The 26,627-nt window shown below is 40.4% G+C and overlaps 1 protein-coding gene across 1 annotated transcript in view; it reads left to right on the forward strand.

The window, feature by feature from the left end:
• Window positions 1–26,627, forward strand: part of ARHGEF3 (Rho guanine nucleotide exchange factor 3) — a 175,898-nt gene that overhangs the window by 23,896 nt on the left and 125,375 nt on the right. Inside the window, exon 2 of the mRNA XM_060161549.1 lies at window positions 8,728–8,790. Coding sequence (XP_060017532.1) covers window positions 8,728–8,790 — 63 coding nt within the window. The remainder of the gene's footprint in view (window positions 1–8,727; window positions 8,791–26,627) is intronic.

Raw genomic sequence — 26,627 nt, forward strand, 5'->3', positions numbered from 1 at the left:
TAAGTTGTTTGGTTACATGGAGTAATTCCTTAGAAATTAAGCAATTATTTGGACATTCCCTAAACTATATGGGTAATATTTTTGCTGATAAGGGCCTCAGACAGTTCTGTATGGGAATAATTTTAATAAATAAGAGTTCATTATGCTGGTAAAAATAAGTGAATTAGCAAATAAAGGAGGGCCAGGGAAGCACCAGTGATAATAGTGTGTTATGAACCAAGGATTGTGATTAATCCAGTTCAGTGCGCCTGAGATTGGAAGAAAACAATGTAAAATAATAGTAATTATTAGAAGGCTTAGAAAAAAAGTGCTCTGTTTAATTAGATTTTGTGCTTCTTGTCAAATTCCATTGTTGAAAACCTTTGTGAAGATGAGCCCCCTTTCCCACTTTAGATGAGTGCCCATAATGGAGTTTTTCTGGAGCAGTCATTCTGGAAAATCTACTTGCCAGTGCTCTGCCCTGGACAGACAAGTTTTCTGTCTTCTCTACTGCTCCCCTGGCCTTGAGTGTCTTAGAGGGAAAAGTGGTTTGTAAATGTTTGTGGGATGAGAGTGAATCTGGCTGCCGTTGATTTCAGGGCTGGTGGTGGCACTGGCAGGCTGGCTGGGTCTCCCCGGCCTCTGACCTGCCTGGTTGAGCATCTTTTCCTTCCCATGGGAGACAGAGACCTTTCCTTGGCCAAGGTGACCTCACCTCTGCTTCCCAACAAGCTAAAGGCCAGGTGTTCTGTGGCCAAAAGCAATCATTGGGGCTTTTCCTGATCTGCCAAAATCAAGTTAATGGGTACACTTTTATACATTAGAGGAATTTTCTCCATGTTCTTTTCCCTGCTCTCACTTGCTGTTACTGCTGTTATTGCTGCTACTAGTAGTGATAGCTAATACTGAGATGTTACTGTGTGCCAGGCATTGTGATCTATTTAACTCTCACAATAACCTTAGTTATTATATAGACAAGGAAACTGAGGTTCAGAGAGGCGAAGTGATGTGCTTAAGTTTCTATAACAAATAAGTGGCATGATGAGGACATGAACCCAAAAATATAACCTTAGAGCCCAGCTAGCATCTTTAAACCACAGTTAATGGCATCTGAGCACAAAATTGCATATTATGTTAGTTAAGATTTATTTACCAGCAGCTCAAAGAACACCATGATTTCCAGGTTTTCTACCCCGTAAGCACATTGAAGAGTCTAGAAAAAAGGATCATGGTTCCTGGATGCTGGAAAAGGGAGGATATTTTAAAACTAAGGTATTGGGCTTCCCTGGTGGTGCAGTGGTTGAGAGTCCGCCTGCCAATGCAGGGGACACGGGTTCGTGCCCTGGTCCGCGAAGATCCCACGTGCCGCGGAGCGGCTGGGCCCGTGAGCCATGGCCGCTGAGCCTGTGCGTCTGGAGCTTGTGCTCCGCAGCGGGAGAGGCCGCAACAGTGAGAGGCCCACGTACCGCAAAAAAACAAAACAAAACAAAAAAAACCTAAGGTATTAAAAATGGAGCAGGGGGTCCCTCTCAGTTCTCTTACTCAGCCCTGAAGCTGAGACAGAGGAGAGGTGAAATGTGGATCCTGTCCCTGCTCGAGCATGAGTTTAGTGAGTCAAGTTCCAGCTGAGGGCAAGTACAAGAACACAAAATCCTTTTGCTAATGTCTCCCTAAAGAAGGCGCAGATGAAAGCCCTCATCAAAGCCTCTGAAACCACCAAAGCTGTTTGCCAGCAGAGATAAATCAGAAAGGTTTGAGATCTGGTTTGAATTTAATAATTACAAATGACTAATCAGGGGCCATTTGCTGTCAAGTCAGGAGCTGCACTCTCTCCATCAGTGCATTTTTGCTGCTCTGGTCACTTGGTTATTAAATAGAAAAGCCCTGTGATTAAATCACAGGGCTGTTCCGACACTAATCAATTCAATCTCAGCCATTTAAAATTAAGTCAGGCCTTGCACTTGCCCTGTCTTTGTTTCAGAAGTGGGAACAACACACTGCAAACGTGACTGAAGGTATCCAGAGAGCATCCATTTATAACCCTGTGTGATGTGGGTAGCTAGAGGAGGGTCAGGCTGCATCCCAAGTCTCTTATCCATCATCCTGCAGGATCCCCCATCTCTAATACCACCCCCGCCCCTTGCCTGCCTCTCAACGTAACTACAAAGCAGCAGTGACAATAGTAGTAATAGTAATTATGGTAATAACCACGGTAGCAATAATAATTATCATTTTTTAATCTCTTGCCATATGCCCGGCCCTGTTCTAAATATTTTTTCTGCTTTAATCCTTCAAATAACCCTATGATGAAGAAATCAAAGTTTACAGAAATATTTTATAGACACTTACATATCTCACACACCTGGAACCTTCCTGGCACGTAGTAGATCCTAGATAAATATTTGTGAGTGAATGAAGGGATAGAGAGCAACTTGCCCAAGGTCACACCAAGGAGAAATGATCGAGCTGGATTCTGAGCTCAGATCTGTCTTGTTTAAGCTCTTTATTTCTTTGAGGTATGTAGTAACTGCCTTGTGAGCCTTTTTATATTGTTGTAAGACACACATTGTTTTAAATAAATATTTAAATTTATTTTATACTATTTATTGTATTAATTTAAGTAAAACACACTTTGTTTTAAAACAATATTAAAAAAGAAATAGCACTGGATGGCAGGAGGATCAGTGGGATACCAGGGAACCAGGAACCAGGCTGGCGTAGAGAAAACTTCCCTCTCCAGCATTTACTGATTTTGTGACCGTGAGCAAGTCACTAAAGCCTTCCTAGGCTTCAGTGTTCTTCTCTGTACAAATGAACACCACCATGCTTACTTAGGCTGGGCTAAGGAGAAGCTAAAAAGGAACAGTCCTTTAAACAGTGAGCACAGTGCTTGACTCATAGCAGACACCCAGTTCCAGCATCCACTTCCCTCCACCTGTATATTGGAAGGTAATTCACCTTTGATTCTAAGACTCAAAACCTCAAAGGAGGGCTTCCCTGGTGGCGCAGTGGTTGAGGGTCCGCCTGCCGATGCAGGGGACACCGGTTCGTGCCCCGGTCCGGGAGGATCCTGCGTGCCACGCAGCAGCTGGGCCCGTGAGCCATGGCCGCTGAGCCTGCGCATCCGGAGCCTATGCTCCGCAACGGGAGAGACCACAACAGTGAGAGGCCTGCGTACCGCAAAAAAGCAAAACAAAACAAAACAAAACAAACTCAAAGGATCCCAAGATCTAGGTCTAGAGGGAATGGAACCTGAGCCTAGTAGGAATAAGGATAGGTTTGGACCCAGGGCCAGCTCTTCTACAAATCCATCAGCCGAGGACAGGTAGGGTCAGTTCTCTTTGCAGAGAACCTTACCCAGAACCACAGAAAAAGTAATTGTTCCCGGACCATTTACTAATGAGATTTATTTATTTTTAAATTTAATTTTTTATTTTTGTCTGCATAGAGTCTTCATTGCTGCTCACGGGCTTTCTCTAGTTGCAGTGGGCTAGGGCTGCTCTTTGTTGCTGTGCGCGGGCTTCTCATTGTGGTGGCTTCTCTTTTTGTGGAGCACGGGCTTCAGTAGTTGTGGCTCATGGGCTCTAGAGCACAGGCTCAATACTTGTGGTGTGCGGGCTTAGTTGCTTCACGGCATGTGGGATCTTCCCGGACCAGGGATCGGACCCATGTCCCCTGCATTGGCAGGTGGATTCTTAACCACTGTGCCACCAGGGAAGTCCCACTGATGAGATTTAGATGTCTGCCTTGCGCTATCAGGAGGTAGGCAAGCCTAAAAGGATATAGTCATAGAGTGGCCTGGAGAACAATGATGCATCGTGAAAGTGCATGGTGTCACCAGTAATGAGTCTCAGACAGAGTCCACCTCATCCATCCAGAGATACCTGTATCTCCATTAGAACTCATATCCACATACACAGAAGACTTTGCCCTGTTGCAAATTAACAAAGAGCCTCCTGGTTGTTTTTTGATCCAAGAAGCATGAGAAGGTTTTTCCAGCACCTAAGCACTTCTAGAAAGTGTCTCCATCAAATATTAAACCCAGGGGGCTAAGGAATCAGATGGTACACTCGCACCCTTTGTTCCCATACAGTCCCTCTGTAACTGCCTTTCCTCCCTGCCTCAGATAGGTGTTTAGACAAAGGGTTCAGGTGCCCGTTAAGTTCATTTATGGTTTGGTTCAGCAGGCTGTTTCATTTCAGTCGAGGTATTATCAATCCTGGATTCCTTGCTCCTAAAGCACAGAGGCTGAGTGCTAATGCTGTTTGTTGTTCAGGGCAGTGCATGGATGCTGGCTAGTCATGGGTGTGCCTCACCCTTGAACAGACATTCCTTCTCATAGGAGGAGTGGAAATCACAGTATCCCACTTGGACCAATGTCTGAACAGCTGTAATTTTTTTTTAACGTGTCTATATATTTTAAGGAAAATAAATTCCCCTGCTGGTAAGGAAAAACTCTCTTATTTGAAAAGCAAAAATCGTAGCTTGAACTTGTATGTTTTGAGTCTCCAAGGAAATTTGAGGTTGAAGAATTTCAGCCTTCAGTGATCTTTGCTTTTGAGGTTTTGATTTAATTTTGGCAGCCAGGTGGTTAGCGGAAGGGGAGGGTGTCACCTCAAGAACACTGGCCTCCTTTATTTATTCTTTTTTTAGTCACTCATTCAGAAATTATTCTTTGACCTACTGCTCAGCACTGGGCACTGGGGTTTAAAGTTATGTGCCCAAATCAGAGAGCCCAGACTACAGCACAGTCACTGAGCCCACCCAAGGCGCTTTGTTTTTCATGGTTGAAAGGGAAGTGGACTGTGCATTCACTTCAGTAAATTTGACAAGAATAACATGGTGGGTCTGTGGGTCTTCAAATAGCCTGAGAACCCATGAAACCAAGTATGTAAATGCAGGTGTTTCACACACAGTGTCCTTCCTGTCTAGGAACTCCCCCAGGTCATCTGTCCATGGCTTCTGATGTACAGAGGAAGGGCTGTGCTGGGCTGGCAGAGTGGGTGCCTGTTTGGTTTCCTCCATTCCTTCTCCCTGTGCCCCCCTCCCTGAAGTTGGGTAATTGGTAAGGAAGACAAGCTTCTCAAAGGGAGCAGGGGGCTCCCCTGGTGGCTCAGTGGTTGAGAGTCCACCTGTCGATGCAGGGGACACGGGTTCGTGCCCCGGTCCGGGAAGATCCCACATGCCGCGGAGCGGCTGGGCCCGTGAGCCATGGCCGTTGAGCCTGCGCATCCGGAGCCTGTGCTCCGCCACGGGAGAGGCCACAGCAGTGAGAGACCTGCGTACCACCAAAAATAAATAAATAAATTAATTAATTAAAAGAGGGAGCAGGGCCAAGGGCATCAACATCAACAACAACAAAAATCAAGAAATACTCTTCTGGGGGAGTTGGCTAGGTGCCAGGTACTGTACTGGGTTCTGGGAATGTGATCATGACAGACTGTATCCTGCCTTCATGTGCTTACATCTCATTAGAAGGTCAACCAAAAACCAGAAAACAAAAAATTAAAGTATCTCTGTAAAGCGGGTCTCCCCTGCTAGTCTCTGTCTCAGCATATTATCTGACTCATTCACAGCAGAGATCACAACCTGTAATTATTTTGTTTTCTTTTTATTCCCAATTAGAGGGCAGGGAGCATGCCTGGCTTGTTCACTGCTGGATCCCGGGACCCAGAGCAGGGCCCTGCACATCAGAGGTGCTCGGTAAACATAGAGCGAATGAGCAAAAACTAAGTGACACTGAAATGTTTGCCTGGGCCCAAAGTTTAAACTTCAGGCTCCTTCTGTGTTGCTGGCCACGATCAGCACCACCCGATGTAATGGGAATTGAAAAGAAAATCCACTTTGATAATCCATGCAGATTATATTTTACAAAATATGTGGGTTTCTTAAGGAGATCATTCTATCCCAGATTAACTGGCTGTGGTTTAATTTCAAAGGCCACTCGAGGACTTTTGTCTCCTGGGTTTGACACTTGGAGTGCCTGGAAACATCTGGGGTTAGTGCTTAGGAGGCTGCACTCAAGCCCTGGGTGATGTATTGAGTTGGTCTCAAGAGAGCTGAGTGCCCGTGAGGGAAAGAGCCTCTCTTAGTGTCCCCTTTCCTTCACCAGCGTGGGCCTCTTGGGGTAACAGGCTACTATTAACATGTCATGTTGGCAAAATCATTGAGCACTCGAAATGGAATTGTAGCATCATAAAATTCCATAATCTGACAATACCAGGTAGCGGTTTTCATCTTTATAGCTTACAGTTTGGGTACTATGTAATGGGAGGCACCATTTATTGTGCCCCTACTATGTGCCAGCCCTCATTCCAGGTGCCATATACACATCATCTATGATCCTCAGGACAGCCGGACCTGGTGGGCGTTATTTCCACTTTACACGTAACATCCCAGAGCCTCTGCCCTCTCATGGAATTTTCCAAGATTCCAGGTATAATTCTGGAGCTTCTCAAGGCAAGAGAAGCCATACTTAGGAAAAGTACAGGTTATCCCAGACGGCAGGTCACCAACGCAGCTGTTCCCCACTTTTCTACCCCAGCACATGTTACTAATTGATGGCAGCCTTCTCTCATTCGCTATGCTGTGGAATCCTTCTCAGTACAGCACTCCAGGCATATGCTACCAGACATTTCCGGATGTCCAATGAGTTGTAACCTATTTGCCAAGCATGCTTTAAATGGTGTGTGTGTGTGTGTGTGTGTGTGTGTGTGTGTGTGTGTGTGTGTGTGTGTGTGTGTGTGTGTGTGTGTGTGTGTGTGTGTGTGTGTGTGTGTGTGTGTGTGTGTGTGTGTGTGTGTGTAAAGGGTTTTGCCCTAGGAATTAGAATCCTGGATTCAGAGTGTTACACTGTAGCCATGTAACTTGGAACAGATTGCTTATCTCTTCTGACCTCAGTTTATTTATCCATAAAATGGGAACTATCCCTTGCCATACATGCCTCCAAAAGTCACCATATAAATATAAGCCAGTGACTTGGCTTCAGAGACAGCACAGTGCTGCTTTTAATTGTAACTGGATTATGAGTCAGTATGGGTCATGTCCCTACACAAACATGAAGCATCCTCATAAATGGCAAGCGGCTCTCAGCATCTTCTCCTCCCAGAGCCCCTGAGCAGAGTATTTGACTCCCTAAAAATCACATGGTGAACTTGTTAATGAAGATTCTTGGACACTGTCTCAGAATGGCTGATTGAGGATCTTGGCTCCTGGCATTGGATCTCTAAACTGTTACACTGCTCAAGTGGAATAATATATAGGATCTAGCATTCCATACTCTGGATAGAACCGTGTTCACCTTTGGGATTTTAAATGTCTATGTAGCTAATGACAGAAAAAGAGGCCCCAATCTCCTCCACATCTGTGTCTGACAAACTCTTATTCATCCTTCAGACCTATTCAAATGCCCTCTCCTCTAAGAAGATATCCCCAGATCCCACTAAGACCAAGCTAATTACTCCCTCACTGTGCTTCCAGAGTCCTCCAACACACATTCTGAGCACCTACTATGTACCAGGCACTCTGCTAGGTTCTAAAACGCATTACTGTATTTACTCCTCCCCCTTAGAGAATAAAAGCTAATGTTATCACTTCCACCTTAGAGTTGAGAAAGGGTGACTCAGACAAGTGAAGTGACTTTCCCTAGGATAACTGGATCTTACTGCATTGTAATCACATCAGAGTCTGTGTCGCCTACATGAATGTGAGTTCCTTAACTGTGGAAGTTGCTGATCTTGGCATTCCTGGGAGCAAACACAGGACTTAGCACATAACAGATGCTCAACAAATTTTTGTTGATGTGAAGAAATAATAGAACAATTCTAGTGAGACAGACAAGGACAGCTCTGGTTGCTTTCCAGTCTCTGCCTGTGTTCACACTCATCATCTGATAGAGGAGGAAGAGGAGGAGATGGTGGACTTCTTTGGGGGTTGAAGACTCCAGATATCTCTGGATTCCACTGTAACCTCATACCAGTAATTCTGGTCCTTTGGTAGCTTTAGCAAGTCACAAATTTAGGGACTCGAGAAATACTTGCCTGATTGATTAAGCTGGGGATATAGAAGAGAGGTGAATGTATCTTTGAAGAGCTTTATTGTGTCTATGGATGGAGTTTCTTTTCTTTTTATAAAGAGGATAATGTATTTTCCATACCCAACCTCATTGACTTCCTTGGTCATAAGTTCATTTCAAATATAATTTTCTTCAGTTCAAATAATGACTTTTCTGAATCTTGGTGTTTATGGCTGGAACATAGGAAGGTTGGAGAAGATGTCTAAGGTTCTTTCCAGCATTCTGGTTCCTTGCTACATCAGCACCCTGGACGATTAGAACAAATTTAAATTACCCAAGTACAAAGCAGCTCTAAAAATGGAATATCTTTAAGTGAATTAGATTTTCTTTCCAGTCTAATCTCTTCTTCCAAGTTAAAAAAATATGAACTTTATGTCAAAATTTCTAAGCCTTGATATACAGAGACATTTAGGAAAAAACCAGAAATTTAAAGAGAAACAAACTGTAGCAGCATGAATAAGAACAATAATGCAAACCAATTATCCTAGAGCTTAATAGTTTCCCGTAATTTCTTAGGCTTTCTTAGGACTATTCATTTACATAGCTTGGTTAAAGGTTTTGCATAACATGGTAGAAATGATAAGGATAACGTGCTATTTGATGGCATTTTTTTCTTTCCTTAAAGCCATAATCCTTGTTTACATTTGAACATTGTTTTATCGTTTGTTTCACAGCGAAAACGGAAGCAGAGCGCCCAGGATGAAGATGCCATTAGCCTTTGCAGTCTTGATATAAGTGTAAGTACAGTCCTTCCTGTGTCCCTGCCATGAGAATACTTTTCATCTCTGAATGTATTTGTTAATATGCTGTGTGCTTTAAGTGGGCTTGCAGGATCCAACTGTGGAAGTTGCAACCTGGGAGGAAACTCTCTTTAAAAAAACATTTCATTTTACTGGAGAAAGCTGTGTTGCCAACTTAAACTTCAAAGCCAAGCTGTTTATTGCCTGTGTCTTTTCTCTCATAAAATGAATTATGAAGTCAGTACATCTGTGTAGAATCTAGATAAATGCTGCTGTGCCATGTTAGAGGCTTGGTCCAGAAGATGGACCAGATGTTTGTCCCCTTTGGGGGAAGTTGGCAGGTTGGCCCAATTCAGGCATCTGGTGGCTCAAAGGCCAGAAGAAGTCTCTGGCAACATGGCTGAGGGAGTGGCTTTGGATTCAACAGCTCTTAGTTTGAATCAAGATTCTGTACTTAACAATTGTGTGACCCCTATCCTCACCTCTGTTTCCTCATCTGGAGAAGACTTAACCTAACAGGATTGTTGAGAGGATCAAACAAAACAATAAAAGTGAGACTACCAAGCACATTGCCTGGTACATACTAGGCACCCACCAAATGTTAACCTCATTGTGTTTTCCTTTAAAAGCAGAAGTTTGCAAGAGATGTTTAAGTGACCTGGTAGTTGTGTGCTAGTGATGATTGAGGTTAAAAGCTTTCTTGGATTTTTCAGGCCCACATCCTTGGATGCTTAATTTTAGTAGCTTTCTTTGCATGGCCTCCTTGTCTCCCTACTGACACGATTGAGAAGCCTACCTGAGCTTCTGATGCTCCCATCATCCAGGGGCTGGGGGAACCCTCCCTAGGCTCCCCATGTCTATTCATCTTTCACACTCCCTTGAAGTTTAATCATTGTGCACAGTGTATCCATCTAACATTAGGCCCTGGTCTTTCTCCTCTACAGAGGCCACAAAAGTCATTGTTGTGAGATGAGGCTTCTATGCTAAGAATTAAAAACTGGGTCTTTGTCCTGGCTGTGCCTGTAACTAATGATGTAACCTTGGAAGTCACTTTCTCTCTCTGGGCCTCATCTGTTAAAAAGATAGATTTGAGATCAAGTCTTCTAAAACCATTGTGAAAATTTGAAACTTCATTGAACGCAGATTATTGGGTTCTCATCTGATGACATTTATTTACCAATATAACAGTGCTCTCTTAGTTATTTTTAATTGTGGCAGAGTTTTCTGTGATGCAAACAGCCATCATGGAGTGAGCCTGAACTAGCATTAATGTACTTGCACATCTTTATTTTACCATATGGTGTTTGTTCCAGTGTTTAGACCATCAGGTTGATGGAGTTGGACCAGTTATTAGGTTGCCATGGTAACAGGACAAAAAAGATGATGGTCTTCTGGGTTTTACTTTACTCACTGAATGTTTTATTGTTGACAAGTGAAGTCTTTGGAACTTCCCTTATTGGCAACAACTTTTTGGTGTTTGAATGTTTTCAATTTTGTGGCAATTATTAGAATCATTGATGTTCAGAATATATAGAGCCCTTAGCCATCATGTTGTCCAATCCCCTCACTTTGAAAATGAAGAAGTAGAAACCCAGGGAGGTGTAGTGATTTAATAAGATCTTAATCTAGGTCATTTCTAAGATCATGCCTATTATACACTTTTCCTCAACTATGTTTATTTTTCAGGGAAACATGTCTCTAGAAGCTTTATTCAAAGAACCACTAAACTCTCTTATATGAAAGGATTATTTGCAACCACTTGTTGTGATATGGTTTTTGTGCTGATTGGCATCCATGACCTTGCCTTCTTGTCAAAGTCATCTAAGCTCATGTAATGAATAATTTGATGTCTTTTCTCCTTATGCAGCTGCAGAAGGTATTTCTCTCTCTCTTTTTCTCTCCCTCTCTCTGTCCTTCTCTCTCTCTCTCTCCCTCTGTCTCTCTAACCATCTTATATCATGTTTTGTCACAGCTAAGACACTTTTATGGAAAAGAAGTCTGCCTTTGTGCTCAAGGAGTCAGCTATGGCCAAACTCCTTTCTGATTTGCATGACATTTTTCCTGAATCTTGGCAAATAGATTCCAGAACTGGGGCAGAGTTTCCTCCAAATATTGTCACATAGTATTATAATCATTATAAAACTTAGAAGAATCCTAGAAGTTGTTGGAGGACATGAAAAATGGTGTTTTGCAGTTTTACTGACAAGCCAAGCTGTATGGAGATGACAGGATGTGTGACATATCCAAATGTAGCCATGGAGGAAGTGTCACTAATTTTCAGTGCCTTGCACCTAACAGGCACTCAGTAGAGATGACTTGAATTGAATGAAGTAGTGGGTGGAACCACTCACGAGAAGATTGTAGCCATAAAGGCTACAATGTCTAAATAAATATCTGAGTCCAATAAATTAACTTCTCTAATAGATAAATTGCTTTGTAGTCTCCCTAAAGGTGCTTTTAAATGGTGATATTCGGTAGTCACGGTCCCTTAACTAACCAGCAGCATTAATGAAGAGTTGTTTTGAGCCTGTTTCTATGTGTAGTGGAAAGTATCTGAAAAAAAGGTGGGTTCCAATGGATGACTCATACTGGAGGATGTGAGGGTTTGGGAAAGTAATATTAGTAACGCTCAATTTTGATTCCACTTAATAAGTGGAAAGATGTTCACCATATGTGTGCTTTGAACAAGAAGTTGCTAGATGGGGGACAGGGGTCTTTGGGGGATCATGGTCAGGTTTCCATTGAGTCCTAGCCCCATGCTGCACAGTGAGCTCTTGGTAAATACTTATTGGTTGATGAATTTTAACAACAACAAAACAAAAACCAAAAAACCAGTGAGCCTTCCTAATGTGTATGTGGAATTCAACACACATACCCCCCTTAAAGAACTATATCTGTGACATAAAGTTGGGAAATGTTAGCACAGAAACTTTCCCCCTTTGATTAAAAAGCATATATAGGTGTCTGAGTGATGATAACACCAAACATTCCCATTAACATCTTGCTTTATTTTAAAGCGTCAGATGACAATTCTGATAGGTACCTGGAAGGGAGTTTTCCTTCTAAACTCCTCTGCAACCTCCTATTGAACTTGGGCTTAGAGACCAAACAGGAGTGGGTTAGCTAAGGAAAGAGCTTATCTTTACAGAACAGGGATCCTCAATTGTTTGGGGTGGGGGGTGTTATGGACTCTTTTGAGAATCTGGTGATAGCACTGGGCTCCAGAAAATTTTACAGGATTGATGTGTGACGTCATGGGCCCCAGGGAGCCCAGCCAAGACCCCACGTTAGGAGTTCCTCTTAAAAAGGAAATTGGAAGGGTCTTAAGGCATGGTGACGTATCTCCACAGAATTATTATCCCACCCTCCACCTCCAGCACTTGGCGAAAAATGAATTGCGGCTGCAGAGTCCACACTAGTTGACAATATAATTGGTGTCTATTTTTTCCCACCACTTTATCCAATCCGCTGGCTGAGCCCCCAGCTTCCTGGCAGGATAGAACGCAAACTATTCCAGGGGAAAAAAAAAAAAAAGCAAACTATATTTTTGAGTACTTTTGAAAACAACTTGCTGAGTGGAGAGTGCTCCCAGCAGCCGCCTACAAATCTCCTCTCGCATCAGAGGATATGAGTGGGATGGTTTCAGGGACATCGCTTCCCCCACAGCACTTTTCCAGTTTAAATTCTAGTGAGTGAGAGATGCCTGAGGGAAGAGCTGGGTTTCATGTTCCCTCAAGAAAGGCCCTTGGCAGAGGAGCCAGGTGTGCCCCTGACGCAGGGCACTGCTTAGCACCAAGCATCCTTTATCAAAAAACATATGAGTTTTGGTGTGGGAGTAAAAATAGTTTCCCGTGAAGAGACAACGTAAAAGATAAAAAGGAATATGTGTTCTCTGTAGAAAATTTGGAAAATGTGAACAATAGAATTCACTGATACTCTCACCTCAAAAGTAGTGGCTACATTTTGATGTATCACCTTCCTGACATTATACACACACTCACTTAAAACTTTTTCATTATGAAATATTGCAGACATACAAAATGGTATAAAGGATAATGTAAAATTCCATGTAGCTACCAAGAAATATGCCCTTAACAACAACGCCACAGGCCCTTGTAAACCCCTTTCTCTGCTGAGTTTAATGTTTATTGTTACCTTCCCTGTCTATAAACTTGCTACGTACATGTATCCCTAAATGACACATATATTTTCAAGCGACTTTTAAAGTTTATATAAGCACACAATTTTAAGAAATTGATATCATAACACATATTAATTTATTCCTGTATTTTCCATTTACTGTATTGAGATCGCGTCACCACATCCTGAAATATTCTTCAAGAACATTATTTTAAATAACCATACTTTGTCAAATGGATGCATCAGATTTATTTAACCAGTCCTTCCGTGGATATTTAAATAAGTTACAATTTTTCACTATTATAAATAACACTGTTGGGCATCCAAGAATATCTTTGTGTGATCTTTTATCAGTAGGATAAAATATAAAATTCCTGGCTAAAAAGGAATTAATCTTTTTAAAACCTGTGAACAGGTTTATACCCCTTCTGGCAGTGAAAGGTGGAAATGCAGTTCAGAACAGCTGAGTGTCTTGTACAGAAACTCAGAATGGGGGATTGTTTTCAGTTTTCTCTCCCACATCACTCTTGCAACTGTATTGCTGGTCCCTTGCTAAGTGTAACTTTATATGGGACATTTGCTTACACCCCATCTTTAGGAGGAGCCCCTTCTGTTGCCCCTGGCAGAGCCCAGGCCTTGCCTGTGCTTTCCAGTTACTTACCCTGTTACATGGACGCTCAAAGCGCAAGAGTTGATATACTGATAGAGGGGGAAGCTTTCCTGTCTCGATGAAGCTAAATGACATTTCATTGCTAGGATATGTTAAACTAGACATGGAACAGCAGCAGGATTATATTATCTCTGCTCAGCAGAGTCCAGATAATTAAAAAAGATACCATTTCTGTGGTTTTGTTTCTCTTGGTCTGTCCTGGAACTTGCTAACTGGGGAGATTAGCCTTGCCCTGGCCAGCGTGAGGTCTTGATGAATTATGTGGGAGATTTTAATAATGCTCTTATCGCCGAGGAGACCAGGCCTGCCCCTGAGACTAGGTTGTCAGTAGCGCATACCTGTGTTTAACCTGATGGCATTTTTTCTATTTGGGATTTATGATCTGCTCTTGCTGCCTACGAAATTATTTGAGCCTAAGGTAGTGGAGACCCTATGTTGAGTCCCAACCCAAGTCTCTGATGCCAGATGTGCTTATTGTTGACACAGGCACATTTTATCATGCCTTTGGCCTAATTGATTAGGTTGTGGACTATAATCATTTCGCTGTGTACTCACTGTGGTCTTTTCTCTGTGATCCACCTCTTGAAAAGCACAGTGACAAAAAAATTCCAAGGAGCTTCAGGACACACTCTCAGAAGTTAATGATGTAACAAAGTGTCCATCATCGTTTATTGCTCCCCTTCAGTGACCCCGATGGGGCCCATGATTATTGAGGATTCCTGCGTTCTGAGAATACCTATTTGTTTGAATTTGTTATCAGAATTAAAAACTTTGGAGCTTAGAGACTAAACATCAGTCTGTACCTCAATTTCCTCACCTATAAACTGAAGTCGTAGCAGTGCCTTGCCTTGGAGTTGTAAGGATTAAAATGAGTTAATTCATGTAAAGCACTTAGTACCTGGCCCCTGGGTAAGCACAAAACATACTAGCTATTGTTGCTGTTGATTTCATAATACAAAATTGATTTTATGGTTAAATTTGAGGGTGTTTATTGTTGGTACCAGTGTCCCATACATAGAACTGATTATGAAATTTAAAAAAAAACACCAGGATATAAAGAGATGTATATGAGGAGTTTTATTACAGCATTTTTAAATAATAGCCAAAAGCTGGAAACAGCATGAATGACCAAATTATATAGAGACTTGTAAATATATTACAAAATATAAGTGTAAAACACAATTACAGAGCGCATTACTATATAAATTATGCCTCTAGATTTATATATATATTTGTCCCCATGAAAGAATAAGCATGGAAGAACATACAGTACATTGTGGATAGTGGTTACGTTGGGAGAATGGGATTATAGGAAGGGGTGGTTGAGTTCCAGGGGTTCTTAACCTTTCGCATGTTGTGAAACCTATGAACCTTCCCACCCTCGAGACTATTTATATGTGCTTAAATTAAAATACATAAGATTAGAACAAAACCCAGTTGTACTGAAATACAGTTATCCAAATATTTAAAAACAAATTTGTGGTAAGAGTTGCATGTGTGCTTCTTAATTAATGCATTAAGTAACAAGATCGATCTGACAACAAATCTAATAACTAATATACCTTCCATGAGATGATAAGAGTAAATGATATTTTGAAATACCCACGCCATCCACAGTGTGATTTGAAAACATAGTGATTTCCATGGTGACAAAGTCACAGGTCTGCTAATGCTTCTGTGATTTGTGGTCTCCACTCATGCTTGGAAGGAAATGCTACATTTTGCTTGTTAGTAAAACTGAAGATGTGTTTTTTTCCATCCAAGCTCACTGAATTGAATCCATGGACTCTGGAAGATTTTAGTTTGAGAATCCCTGTTTAAGATACTCAATCTGCTATGATAAGCTTTGTATTGTATTACTTTAGTAATTCAAATGTCTAAACTTTTAAAAAAACACAACAAATATAATCGATTTGACCTGTTATATACGAGGTTGTTAGTGTTTTAAAAGGGGGAATGTAAAACATTATATAACAGCAAGGGATGGTGATAATAATGATAATGTTTTTAGGAAGACCTTGCAATAACCATTAAATCAATTCTCTATACTTGGTGTTTATATTTTCCTTTGAGACCAGCTTGGCTTTTTGAAGTAGATGACTTAAATCACCCCAATAGTTTAGTAGAAGATCTTTTGTGCTTTTTCTGCTGTTGGAAAATAATTTTAGGGTAGAAAAATGTTCTTATTTTTAAAAGATGAATACTGAAGTATTTAGATTGTCATGATATCTGTAATTTACTTTTTTAAAAAATTTATTTAATTAATTATTATTTTTTTTTTTTGGCTACGTTGGGTCTTCATCGCTGTGCTCAGACTTTTTCTAGTTGTGGTGAGCAGGGGCTACCCTTGGTTGCGGTGCGCAGGCTTCTTATTGTGGTGGCTTCTCTTGTTGTGGAGCACAGGCTCTAGGCACGCTGGCTTCACTAGTTGTGGCACGTAGGCTCAGTAGTTGTGGCTCGTGGGCTCTAGAGTGCAGGCTCAGTAGTTGCGGTGCGTGGGCCTAGTTGTTCCGCAGCATGTGGGATCTTCCCGGACCAGGACTCGAACCTATGTCCCCTGCATTGGCAGGCAGATTCTTAACCACTGTGCCACTGGGGAAGCCCTGTAATTTACTTTTGAATACTTTATCGTAAGTTATAAAGTGAGTATTTTTAAAAGAAAAAGAAATTATTTTTAATTACACAAGCAACACTGCATATATATTTGCATAATTAAAAAAAAATCAGACAACAGAGATAGAGCTGACTGCCCCTTAACCATCCACGGTCCCACTTACCTTCTTGGTATAATCATGGTTATCAATTTAGTCTCCTCCCAGATATTTAAATATATTTAGATATATAGATGGATACAGCTATAAAAATTAGCTTGTGATGGCTTTGTAAAGACATGTGTTGTCATTTTTAGTTTTACTCTGCAATTTGCTTTTTTTTCTTTTAAATTGTCTATTTTTTAAAAGCAGTTTTAGGTTCACAGCAAAATTAAGCAGAAAGTACAAAGAATTTCCACATAGCCTCTGCCCCCACATGTGCACAGTCTCCCCCTAATATTGACATCCCCTACCAAAGTGGTACATTGTGACAGCTGATGAACTTACACAGACACATCATTATTACCCACAGTCCATAGTTTACATTAGGGTTCACTCAGTGTTGTGCATTCTGTGGGTTTGACAAATGTGTGATGATATATCCACCATTATGGTATCTTACAGAATAGTTTTACTGCCCTAAAGATGCCCTGTGCTCTGCATATTCATCTCCTCCTCTTCCCAGCCCCTGGCAACCACTGATCTTTTTTCCTTTTCCAGAATGTTATACAGGATGTAGCCTTTTCAGACTGGCTTTTTCATGCAGTAATATCCATTAAGTTTCCTCCATGTCTTTTTGTGGCTTGAGAACTCATTTCTTTTTTTTTTAATCACGGAAATAATATTCCATTGTATGGATATACCATGTTTATTTATCCATTCGCCTAGTGAAGGATATGTCTCATTGTATTAGCTGCTGCTTATTTTTGCATAAGACAAATGGGTCATAGTTTATTTTAACGTGATTCTCCATTGAGGAACATTTTTGTTGTTTCCAATATTTCCCAGTTACAAACAATGACCATCCTCATATTCCAGAGCAAGTAGTAAGGTAGATGCAAAAAAGTACCTGTGGACACTTCCTATTTTAATGTTAGTGTGAATAATATTAAATTACCATTTTACAGTTCATCTTCTTGTGCAAACAATTAAAAACCAAACTGTTACCAAATGCAGATCTGAACAGGCTGTGAAAATTAGTGGAGAGGGAAACTTATTTTGTCTCCATCATATAGGCTTCATTTATTTATTTATTTATGTGTTTATTTATTTCTTTTTGCCTTCTTATTATTTATTTTTTTAACATCTTTATTGGAGTATAATTGCTTTACAATGGTGTGTTAGTTTCTGCTTTATAACAAAGTGAATCAGCTATACATATACATATATCCCTATATCTCATCCATCTTGCATCTTCCTCCCACACTCCCTATCCCAGACTTCTAGGTGGTCACAAAGCACCGAGCTGATCTCCCTGTGCTATGTGGCTGCTTCCCACTGCTATCTATTTTACATATGGTAGTGTATGTATGTCCATGCCACTCTCTCACTTCATCCCAGCTTAACCTTCCCACACCCCATGTCCTCAAGTCCATTCTCTACATCTGTGTCTCTATTGCTGTCATGCCCATAGGTTCGTCACAACGGTTTTTAAAATTTTTTTTAGATTCCATATATATGTGTTAGCATACAGTATTTTTCTCTTTCTGACTTACTTCACTCTGTATGACAGACTCTGGGTCCATCCACCTCACTACAAATAACTCAATTTCATTTCCTTTTATGGCTGAGTAATATTCCATTGTATATATGTGCCACATCTTCTTTATCCATTCATCTGTCGATGGACACTTAGGTTGCTTCCATGTCCTGGCTATTGTAAATAGAACTGCAATGAACATTGTAGTCCATGACTCTTTTTGAATTATGTAGTGGGATTTCTGGGTCATATGGTAGTTCTATTTTTAGTTTTTTAAGAAACCTCCATACTGTTCTCCATAGTGGTGGTATCAATTTACATTCCCACCAACAGTGCAAGAGGGTTCCCTTTTCTCCACACCCTCTTCAGCATTTATTGTTCATAGATGTTTTTGATGATGGCCATTCTGATTGGTGTGAGGTGATACCTCATTGTAGTTTTGATTTGCATTTCTCTAATGATTAGTGATGTTGAGCATCCTTTTATGTGTTTGTTGGCAATCTGTATATCTTCTTTGGAGAAATGTCTATTTAGGTCTTCTGCCCATTTTTGGATTGGGTTGTTTGGTTTTTTGACATTGAGCTACATGAGCTGATTGTAAATTTCGGAGATTAATCCTTTGTCAGTTGCTTCATTTGCAAATATTTTCTCCCATTCTGAGGGTTGTCTTTTCGTCTTGTTTATGGTTTTCTTTGCTGTGCAAAAGCTTTGAAGTTTCATTAGGTCCCATTTGTTTATTTTTGTTTTTATTTACATCACTCTAGGAGGTGGGTCAAAAAGGATCTTGTTGTGATTTATATCATAGAGTGTTCTGCCTATGTTTTCCTCTAAGAGTTTGATAGTCTCTGGCCTTACATTTAGGTCTTTAATCCATTTTGAGTTTATTTTTGTGTATAGTGTTAGGGAGTGTCCTAATTTCATTCTTTTACATGTAGCTGTCCAGTTTTCCCAGCACCACTTATTGAAGAGACTGTCTTTTCTCCATTATATATTCTTGCCTCCTTTATCAAAGGTAGGTTGACCATATGTGCGTGGGTTTATCTCTGGGCTTTCTATCCTGTTCCATTGATCTATATTTCCGTTTTTGTGCCAGTACCATACTGTCTTGATTACTGTAGCTTTGTAGTATAGTCTGAAGTCAGGGAGCCTGATTCCTCCAGCTCCGTTTTTCTTTCTCAAGATTGCTTTTGCTATTCGGGGTGTTTTGTGGTTCCATACAAATTGTGAAATTTTTTGTTCTAGTTCTGTGAAAAATGCCATTGGTAGTTTGATAGGGATTGCATGGAATCTGTAGATTGCTTTGGGTAGTAGAGTCATTTTCACAATGTTGATTCTTCCAATCCAAGAACATGGTATATCTCAACATCTGTTTGTATCATCTTTAATTTCTTTCATCAGTGTCTTATAGTTTTCTGCATACAGGTCTTTTGTCTCCTTAGGTAGGTTTATTCCTAGGTATTTTATTCTTTTTGTTGCAGTGGTAAATGGGAGTGCTTCCTTAATTTCTTTTTCAGAATTTTCATTATTAATGTATAGGAATACAAGAGGTTTCTGTAATTTTGTATCCTGAAACTGTACCAAATTCATTGATTAGCTCTAGTAGTTTTCTGGTAGCATCTTGAGGAGTCTCTATATATAGTATCATGTCATTTGCAAACAGTGACAGTTTTACTTCTTCTTTTCCGATTTGGATTCCTTTTATTTCTTTTTCTTCTCTGATTGCTGTGGCTAAAAGTTCCAAAACTATATTGAATAATAGTGGGGAGAGTGGACAACCTTGTGTTTTTCTTGATCTTAGAGGAAATGGTTTCAGTTTTTCACCATGGAGAACGATATTGACTGTGGGTTTGTCATATATGGCCTTTATTATGTTGAGGTAAGTTCCCTCTGTGCCTACTTTCTGGAGGTTTTTATCATAAATGGGTGTTGAATTTTGTCAAAAGCTTTTTCTGCATCTATTGAGATGATCATATGGTTTTTCTCCTTCAATTTGTTAATATGGTGTATCATATTGATTGATTTGCGTGTATTGCATGAATTCCTGGGATAAACCCCACTTGATCATGGTATATGATCGTTTTATTGTGCTGTTGTATTCTGTTCACGAGTATTTTGTTAAGGATTTTTGCATTTATGTTCATCAGTGATATTGGCCTGTAGTTTTCTTTCTTTGTGACATCTTTGTCTGGTTTTGGTATTAGGGTGATGGTGGCCTCGTAGAAAGAGTTTGGGAGTGTTCCTCCCTCTGCTATATTTTGGAAGAGTTTGAGAAGGATAGGTGTTAGCTCTTGTCTAAACGTTTGATAGAATTTGCCTGTGAAGCCATCCGTTCCTGGGCTTTTGTTTGTTGGAAGATTTTTAATCACAATCTCAATTTCAGTGCTTGTGATTGGTCTGTGTATATTTTCTATTTATTCCTGTTTCAGTCTCGGAAGGTTGTACTTTTCTAAGAATTTGTCCATTTCTTCCAGGTTGTCCATTTTATTGGCATATAGTTGCTTGCAGTAATCTCTCATGATCGTTTGTATTTCTGCAGTGTCATTTGTTACTTCTTTTTCATTTCTTCTATTGATTTGAGTCTTCTCCCTTTTTTTCTTGATGAGTCTGGCTAGTGGTTTATCAATTTTGTTTATCTTCTCAAAGAACCAGCTTTTAGTTTTATTGATCTTTGCTACTGTTTCCTTCATTTCTTTTTCATTTATTTCTATTTTCATTTATTTCTGATCTGACATTTATGATTTCTTTCCTTCTGCTAACTTTGGGGTTTTTTGGTTCCTCTTTCTCTAATTGCTTTAGGTGTAAGGTTAGGTTGTTTATGTGAGATGTTTCTTGTTTCTTGAGGTAGGATTGTATTGCTCTAAACTTCCCTCTTAGAACTGCTTTTGCTGCATCCCATAGGTTTTGGGTCTTCATGTTTTCATTGTCATTTGTTTCTAGGTATTTTTTGATTTCCTCTTTGATTTCTTCAGTGATCTCTTGGTTATTTGGTAGTGTATTGTTTAGCCTCCATGTGTTTATATTTTTTACAGATTTTTTTCCTGTAATTGATATCTAGTCTCATAGCGTTGTGGTCAGAAAAGATACTTGATACAATTTCAGTTTTCTTAAATTTACCAAGGCTTGATTTGTGACCCAGGATATGATCTATCCTGGAGAATGTTCCATGAGCACTTGAGAAGAAAGTGTATTCTGTTGTTTTTGGATGGAATGTCCAATAAATATCAATTAAGTCCATCTTGTTTAATGTATCATTTAAAGCTTGTGTTTCTTATTTATTTTCATTTTGGATGATCTGTCCATTGGTGAAAGTGGGATGTTAAGGTCCCTTACTATTATCATGTTACTGTCAATTTCCCCTTTTATGGCTGTTAGCATTTGCCTTATGTATGGAGGTGCTCCTATGTTGGGTGGATAAATATTTACAATTGTTGTATCTTCTTCTTGGATCCATCCCTTGATCATTATGTAGTGTACTTCTTTGTCTATTCTAATAGTCTTTATTTTAAAGTCTATTTTGTCTGATAAGAGAATTGCTACTCCAGCTTTCTTTTGATTTCCATTTGCATGGAATACCTTTTTCCATCCCCTCACCTTCAGTTTGTATGTGTCCCTAGGTCTGAAGTGGGTCTCTTGTAGACAGCATATACATGGGTCTTGTTTTTGAATCCGTTCAGCCAGTCTATGTCTTTTGGTAGGAGCATTTAATCCATTTACATTTAAGGTATTATCGATATGTGTGTTCCTATTACCATTTTCTTAATTGTTTTGGGTTTGTTATTGTAGGTGTTTTCCTTCTCTTGTGTTTTCTGCTTAGAGAAGTTCCTTTAGCATTTGTTGTAAAGCTGGTTTGGTGGTGCTGAATTCTCTTAGCTTTTGCTTGTCTGTAAAGGTTTTAATTTCTCTGTCGAATCTGAATGAGATCCTTGCTGGGTAGAGTAATCTCGGTTGTAGTTTTTTCCCTTTCATCACTTTAAATATGTCCTGCCACTCCCTTCTGGCTTGCAGAGTTTGTGCTGAAAGATCAGCTGTTAATCTTATGGGGATTCCCTTGTATGTTATTTGTTGTTTTTCCCTTGCTGCTTTTAATATTTTTTCTTTGTATTCAGTTTTTGGTAGTTTGATTAATATGTATCTTGGCGTGTTTCTCCTTGGATTTATCCTGTATGGGACTGTCTGATTCCTGGACTTGATTGACTCTTTCCTTTCCCATATTAGGGAAGTTTTCAACTATCATCTCTTCAAATATTTTCTCAGTCCCTTTCTTTTTCTCTTCTTCTTCTGGGACCCCTATAATTCAAATGTTGGTGCATTTAATGTTGTCCCAGAAGTCTCTGAGACTGTCCTCAATTCTTTTCATTCTTTTTTCTTTATTCTGTTCTGCAGTAGTTATTTCCACTATTTTATCTTCCAGGTCACTTATCTGTTCTTCTGCCTCAGTCATTCTGCTATTGATTCCTTCCAGAGAATTTTTAATTTCATTTATTGTGGTGTTCATCATTGTTTGTTTGCTCCTTAGTTCTTCTAGGTCCTTGGTAAACATTTCTTGTATTTTCTCCATTCTATTTGCAAGAATTGGGATCATCTTTACTATCATTACTCTGAATTCTTTTTCAGGTAGACTGCCTATTTCCTCTTCATTTGTTTGGTCTGGTGGGTTTCTACCTTGCTCCTTCATCTGCTGTGTGTTTCTCTGTCTTCTCATTTTGCTTAAGTTACTGTGTTTGGAGTCTCCTTTTCGCAGGCTGCAGGTTAGTAGTTCCTGTTGTTTTTGGTGTCTACCCCCAGTGTCTAAGGTTGGTTCAGTGGGTTGTGTAGGCTTCCTGTTGGAAGGGACTATGTTCTGGTGAATGAGGGTGGATCTTGTCTTTCTGGTGGGCAGGACCGCATCCGGTGGTATGTTTTGGGGTGTCTGTGACCTTATTATGATTTTAGGCAGCCTCTCTGCTAATGGGTGGGGTTGTGTTCCTGTCTTGCTAGTTGTTTGGCATAGAGTGTCCAGCACTGTAGCTTGCTGGTCATTGAGTGGAGCTCGGTCTTAGCGTTGAGATGGAGATCTCTGGGAGAGCTTTCTCTGTTTGATATTACGTGGAGCCAGGAGGTCTCTGGTGGACCAATATTCTGAACTCGGCTCTCCCACCTCAGAGGCAGAGGCCTGACACCCGACCAGAGCACCAAGACCCTGTCAGCCACATGGCTTTTGGGAAGTCTGAGGTCTTCTGCCAGTGTTCAGTAGGTGTTCTGTAGGAGTTGTTCCACATGTAGGTGTACTTCTGATGTATTTGTGGGGAGGAAGGTGATCTCCACGTCTTACTCCTACACCATCTTGAAGGTCTCCCCCATATTGTTTTTAAGTACTCCTCGGCAGGTGAGCCCCCCAGAGCACCGACTGTGGCTTCACATACTCTCTCCCGTCGCCTCTGGCTTCTGTCTTTAGGCTTCAATTAAATAAAGGATGTGCAACTTTTAAACTTATATATCCAGAAGTATATTCCTTCTGTATCATCCATGGTTAAAAAAACAGAACTATAGTTGTAAATTCACTGGATGAGTCTTGTTATATTGACAAAGTTTGCATCTCAACTGCTTTTAAAATTTTGTAGTTTATCATTAATTCTATTTTGACTGAGATTATTTACAGTAAAAAGTCACTAGAAAATAATTGTTTACAAATACTTTTCTTACGATTTTTTTTTTCTAAAACATAGACTGGGTCTGTCCACCTGAAAATTATGTAAATAATCTTGGTTAGACAGTACCTTCGGGCTTCCATTCCCAGCTAATTGAGTTTTTCCCACAAATGACTTATGTAATTTCATCAAGCCTCATCTTTGATCTGGTTATATATTCCTGGTTTCAGTAGCAGAAGCTGTTTTTCCTTCTTCTTACTTTTCTTGGTTGTGTCTGCTGCCCGTTCTCTGTGAAGAAAAGGTGGTGGGTTGACTTTTTTCCCTTGACATTTACTGGGAGTAAACTTTTTACATTACTGGATTGTTACTTAAATTTTGGGGTAACTTCTGAAAAATGTCAAAAGAATGAAAGATCCAGGAGAATACTCAGGGTTTGCATGTCTTCCTCCACCCTGCTCTCTAACTTACACTGCTGTGTGTGGCTTATTTTGTGGAGAGTGGGTTCAATATGAGCAGGTGGTTTATAAGCTATATTCACAGTTGGTATTGAAGGTGAAGTGTTTGAAACTGAATCACAGGCTTATTATCTTTAGCGGTCAGAATGTCATGCTTTGGGTTAACTCAGAAATCCTGCCGGGAACTGAAGGTGTTTATTTTGGTTTTCTTTAGCAGACTGACTTTCTTTTCTTTTAGTTTTTAAAGTGAGATTTCTTTTACTCTCCACACACCTCAAAATATCAACTTCTAAAATTGGAATCCTATACTGAACACAAAAATCAATAAATCTAAAGTGTTTTCTTTACCTTTATTTGCCAAAGTGATGCTTTTCCTAGCCAGGTCTATATAAATTCTATCCAAGGAAATATTTATTACTGTAGAATTAATGAGTTTATTTGTTCATTGTTTAGTACATTCATTGAATCATTCATGTACTAATTCAATTGACTGATATTTATTGGGCTGTACTGTATGTCAGGCACAAGGACACTGAACAAAGTGAAACTTAAGATTCATTCATCTGCAGACAAGTGGGAATTGCTCTCTGTTTTGTTACAAGTTAACCAAGCACAGAAAAAGCACATTTTAGCTGTCCCCAGAATTGGTTTTCTCCTTTCTGTAAGGGAATAATTCCAACTGTCGATTGGTTTAGAAAGAAAGAAATTTGCTATAGATTCTGCTGCTAACATTTTTCTCCCTTAGAGTACCCCTGAAATTGACTTATTTTCCTGTAGCTGGTCAGCCCAAAGGTTCAACTGAGGTTGTTTAGGTTCACTTTATTTTAGGCAAAAACTGACCCTGAGAACTTATACTCTATGGCAGATGGTCTTTGTATCTGTGCTCTCCTTACAGTGAGGGAGCATTGGGTTTCAAAGCAAGAGCTCTAGAATTTTTAGACCTGGAAGGGACTTTAGAGATTATCCAGTTGAATACATTTCATTTTGTAGATATGGCAATTGAAGCTGAGAAATATTAAGTGTTCATCCAGCCCAAAGTGGCCAAGGAAGAGTGAGAATATAATTTTGGGGACTCATGTTCTGGGTTGTACCTTAAATCCAGGAGAAGTTAGAAACTAACAGCTCTGGTTCACCACTTCCAAGCTGTGTGATCTTGCACAATGTATTCAACCTCTCTGTGTTATGATTTCCTTGGCTGGAAAATGCAGATGATAATAGGGTTGCTATAAGGATTCAATAAGGTAATGCACGTAGGGCTGCGGCTCAGTGCCCAACACAAGTGAGCGCTTAATTACTGTTGATATTCTAAAATATTCTAGGAGCATGGGATAAGACATAGGTGGGGATATTGTCTGTTTTAGGCACTACTGTCTCCCTAGTACCCAAGAGAGTGCCGGTATGTACCCAGCCCTCAGTCCAGATTTGATGAGTGGATTTTTTTCAGATGTACAACTGGTAATTCTCCTAGAGGATAAATGATACCAAGAAGGAGAAAGTAAAGATGATGTTTATGTGTTGCTTAGAACAAGAGGGTTGGGGAGTTCTATGCCTTTTTTAGGGGGAACAAGTTTGTTTTTAAATGTATTTAAATTTTTATTGTTTTTAATGTAGTTTTTAAAATTTGTTTATCTATTTTTGTCTGCTTTGGGTCTTCGTTGCTGCGTGTAGGCTTTTCTCTAGTTGCGGTGAGCAGGGGCTACTCTTTAATACGGTGCACGGGCTTCTCATTGCTGTGGCTTCTCTTGTTGCGGAGCACAGGCTCTAGGCACACGGGCTTCAGTAGTTGTGGCTCATGGGCTCTAGAGCGCAGTCTCAGTAGTTGTGGTGCACGGGCTTAGTTGCTCCGCGGCATGTGGGATCTTCCCAGACCAGGGCTTGAACCTGTGTCCCCTGCATTGGCAGGCAGATTCTTAACCACTACACCACCAGGGAAGCCCAGTATATTTTTAACATGTTTTAATATGTGTTTAAATGAGTAAAGAATAATTAATAGGACTATTTAACCAAATGCCTCAACTGTTGATTTCATTCTGCAAAGCTTTGTTCAGAGCCCAGCAGTCATTATCAACAGGTGACTAGTGATAACACCGCTGTCAGCTCTGCCTTTAAATAGAGCCAGAACCGCACCATTGTTACCTTCTCCAGCTGGACCACCTTTATCAGGGTCCCATCATCTCCAATGTCTGCATGATTCCAGCGGCCTCCCTGCTTCTACCCTTGACCCTCTGTTGTCTACTCTCAACACAACAGCGAGAGGGGTTCTTTTAAGCCTAAATCACATGCTGTTTTTCTCATGTCTCCCTCCTCACTTAGCAGCATGCCCAGCACCATGAGGTCATGTAGCTACTCTGGACCTCGTCACCTCCCACTCTCTCACTTCCCTGTGCTCCCACCACACTGGCCTTTTCCTTATTCTTCTACACTCATACCCCAGAGCCTCGGCAAGTGCTGTTTCTCTCCATTTGGAAAGCTCTTTCAGACACCCATGTGACTTACTTCCCATTTTCCTTCAGGTATCTGCTCAAATGTTCTCAGACCAGCTTTTGCTGCCTCCCCACCCCGTGTGGAATAGCATTTCATTCCCCACCCACAGCCCACCCTGGCACTCCCTGCCCTTCTTACCTGACTTTATTTTTTCCTTTATAGTATTCA

Source organism: Lagenorhynchus albirostris, chromosome 10 (genome assembly GCF_949774975.1).
Source record: "Lagenorhynchus albirostris chromosome 10, mLagAlb1.1, whole genome shotgun sequence".
NCBI lineage: Eukaryota > Metazoa > Chordata > Mammalia > Artiodactyla > Delphinidae > Lagenorhynchus > Lagenorhynchus albirostris.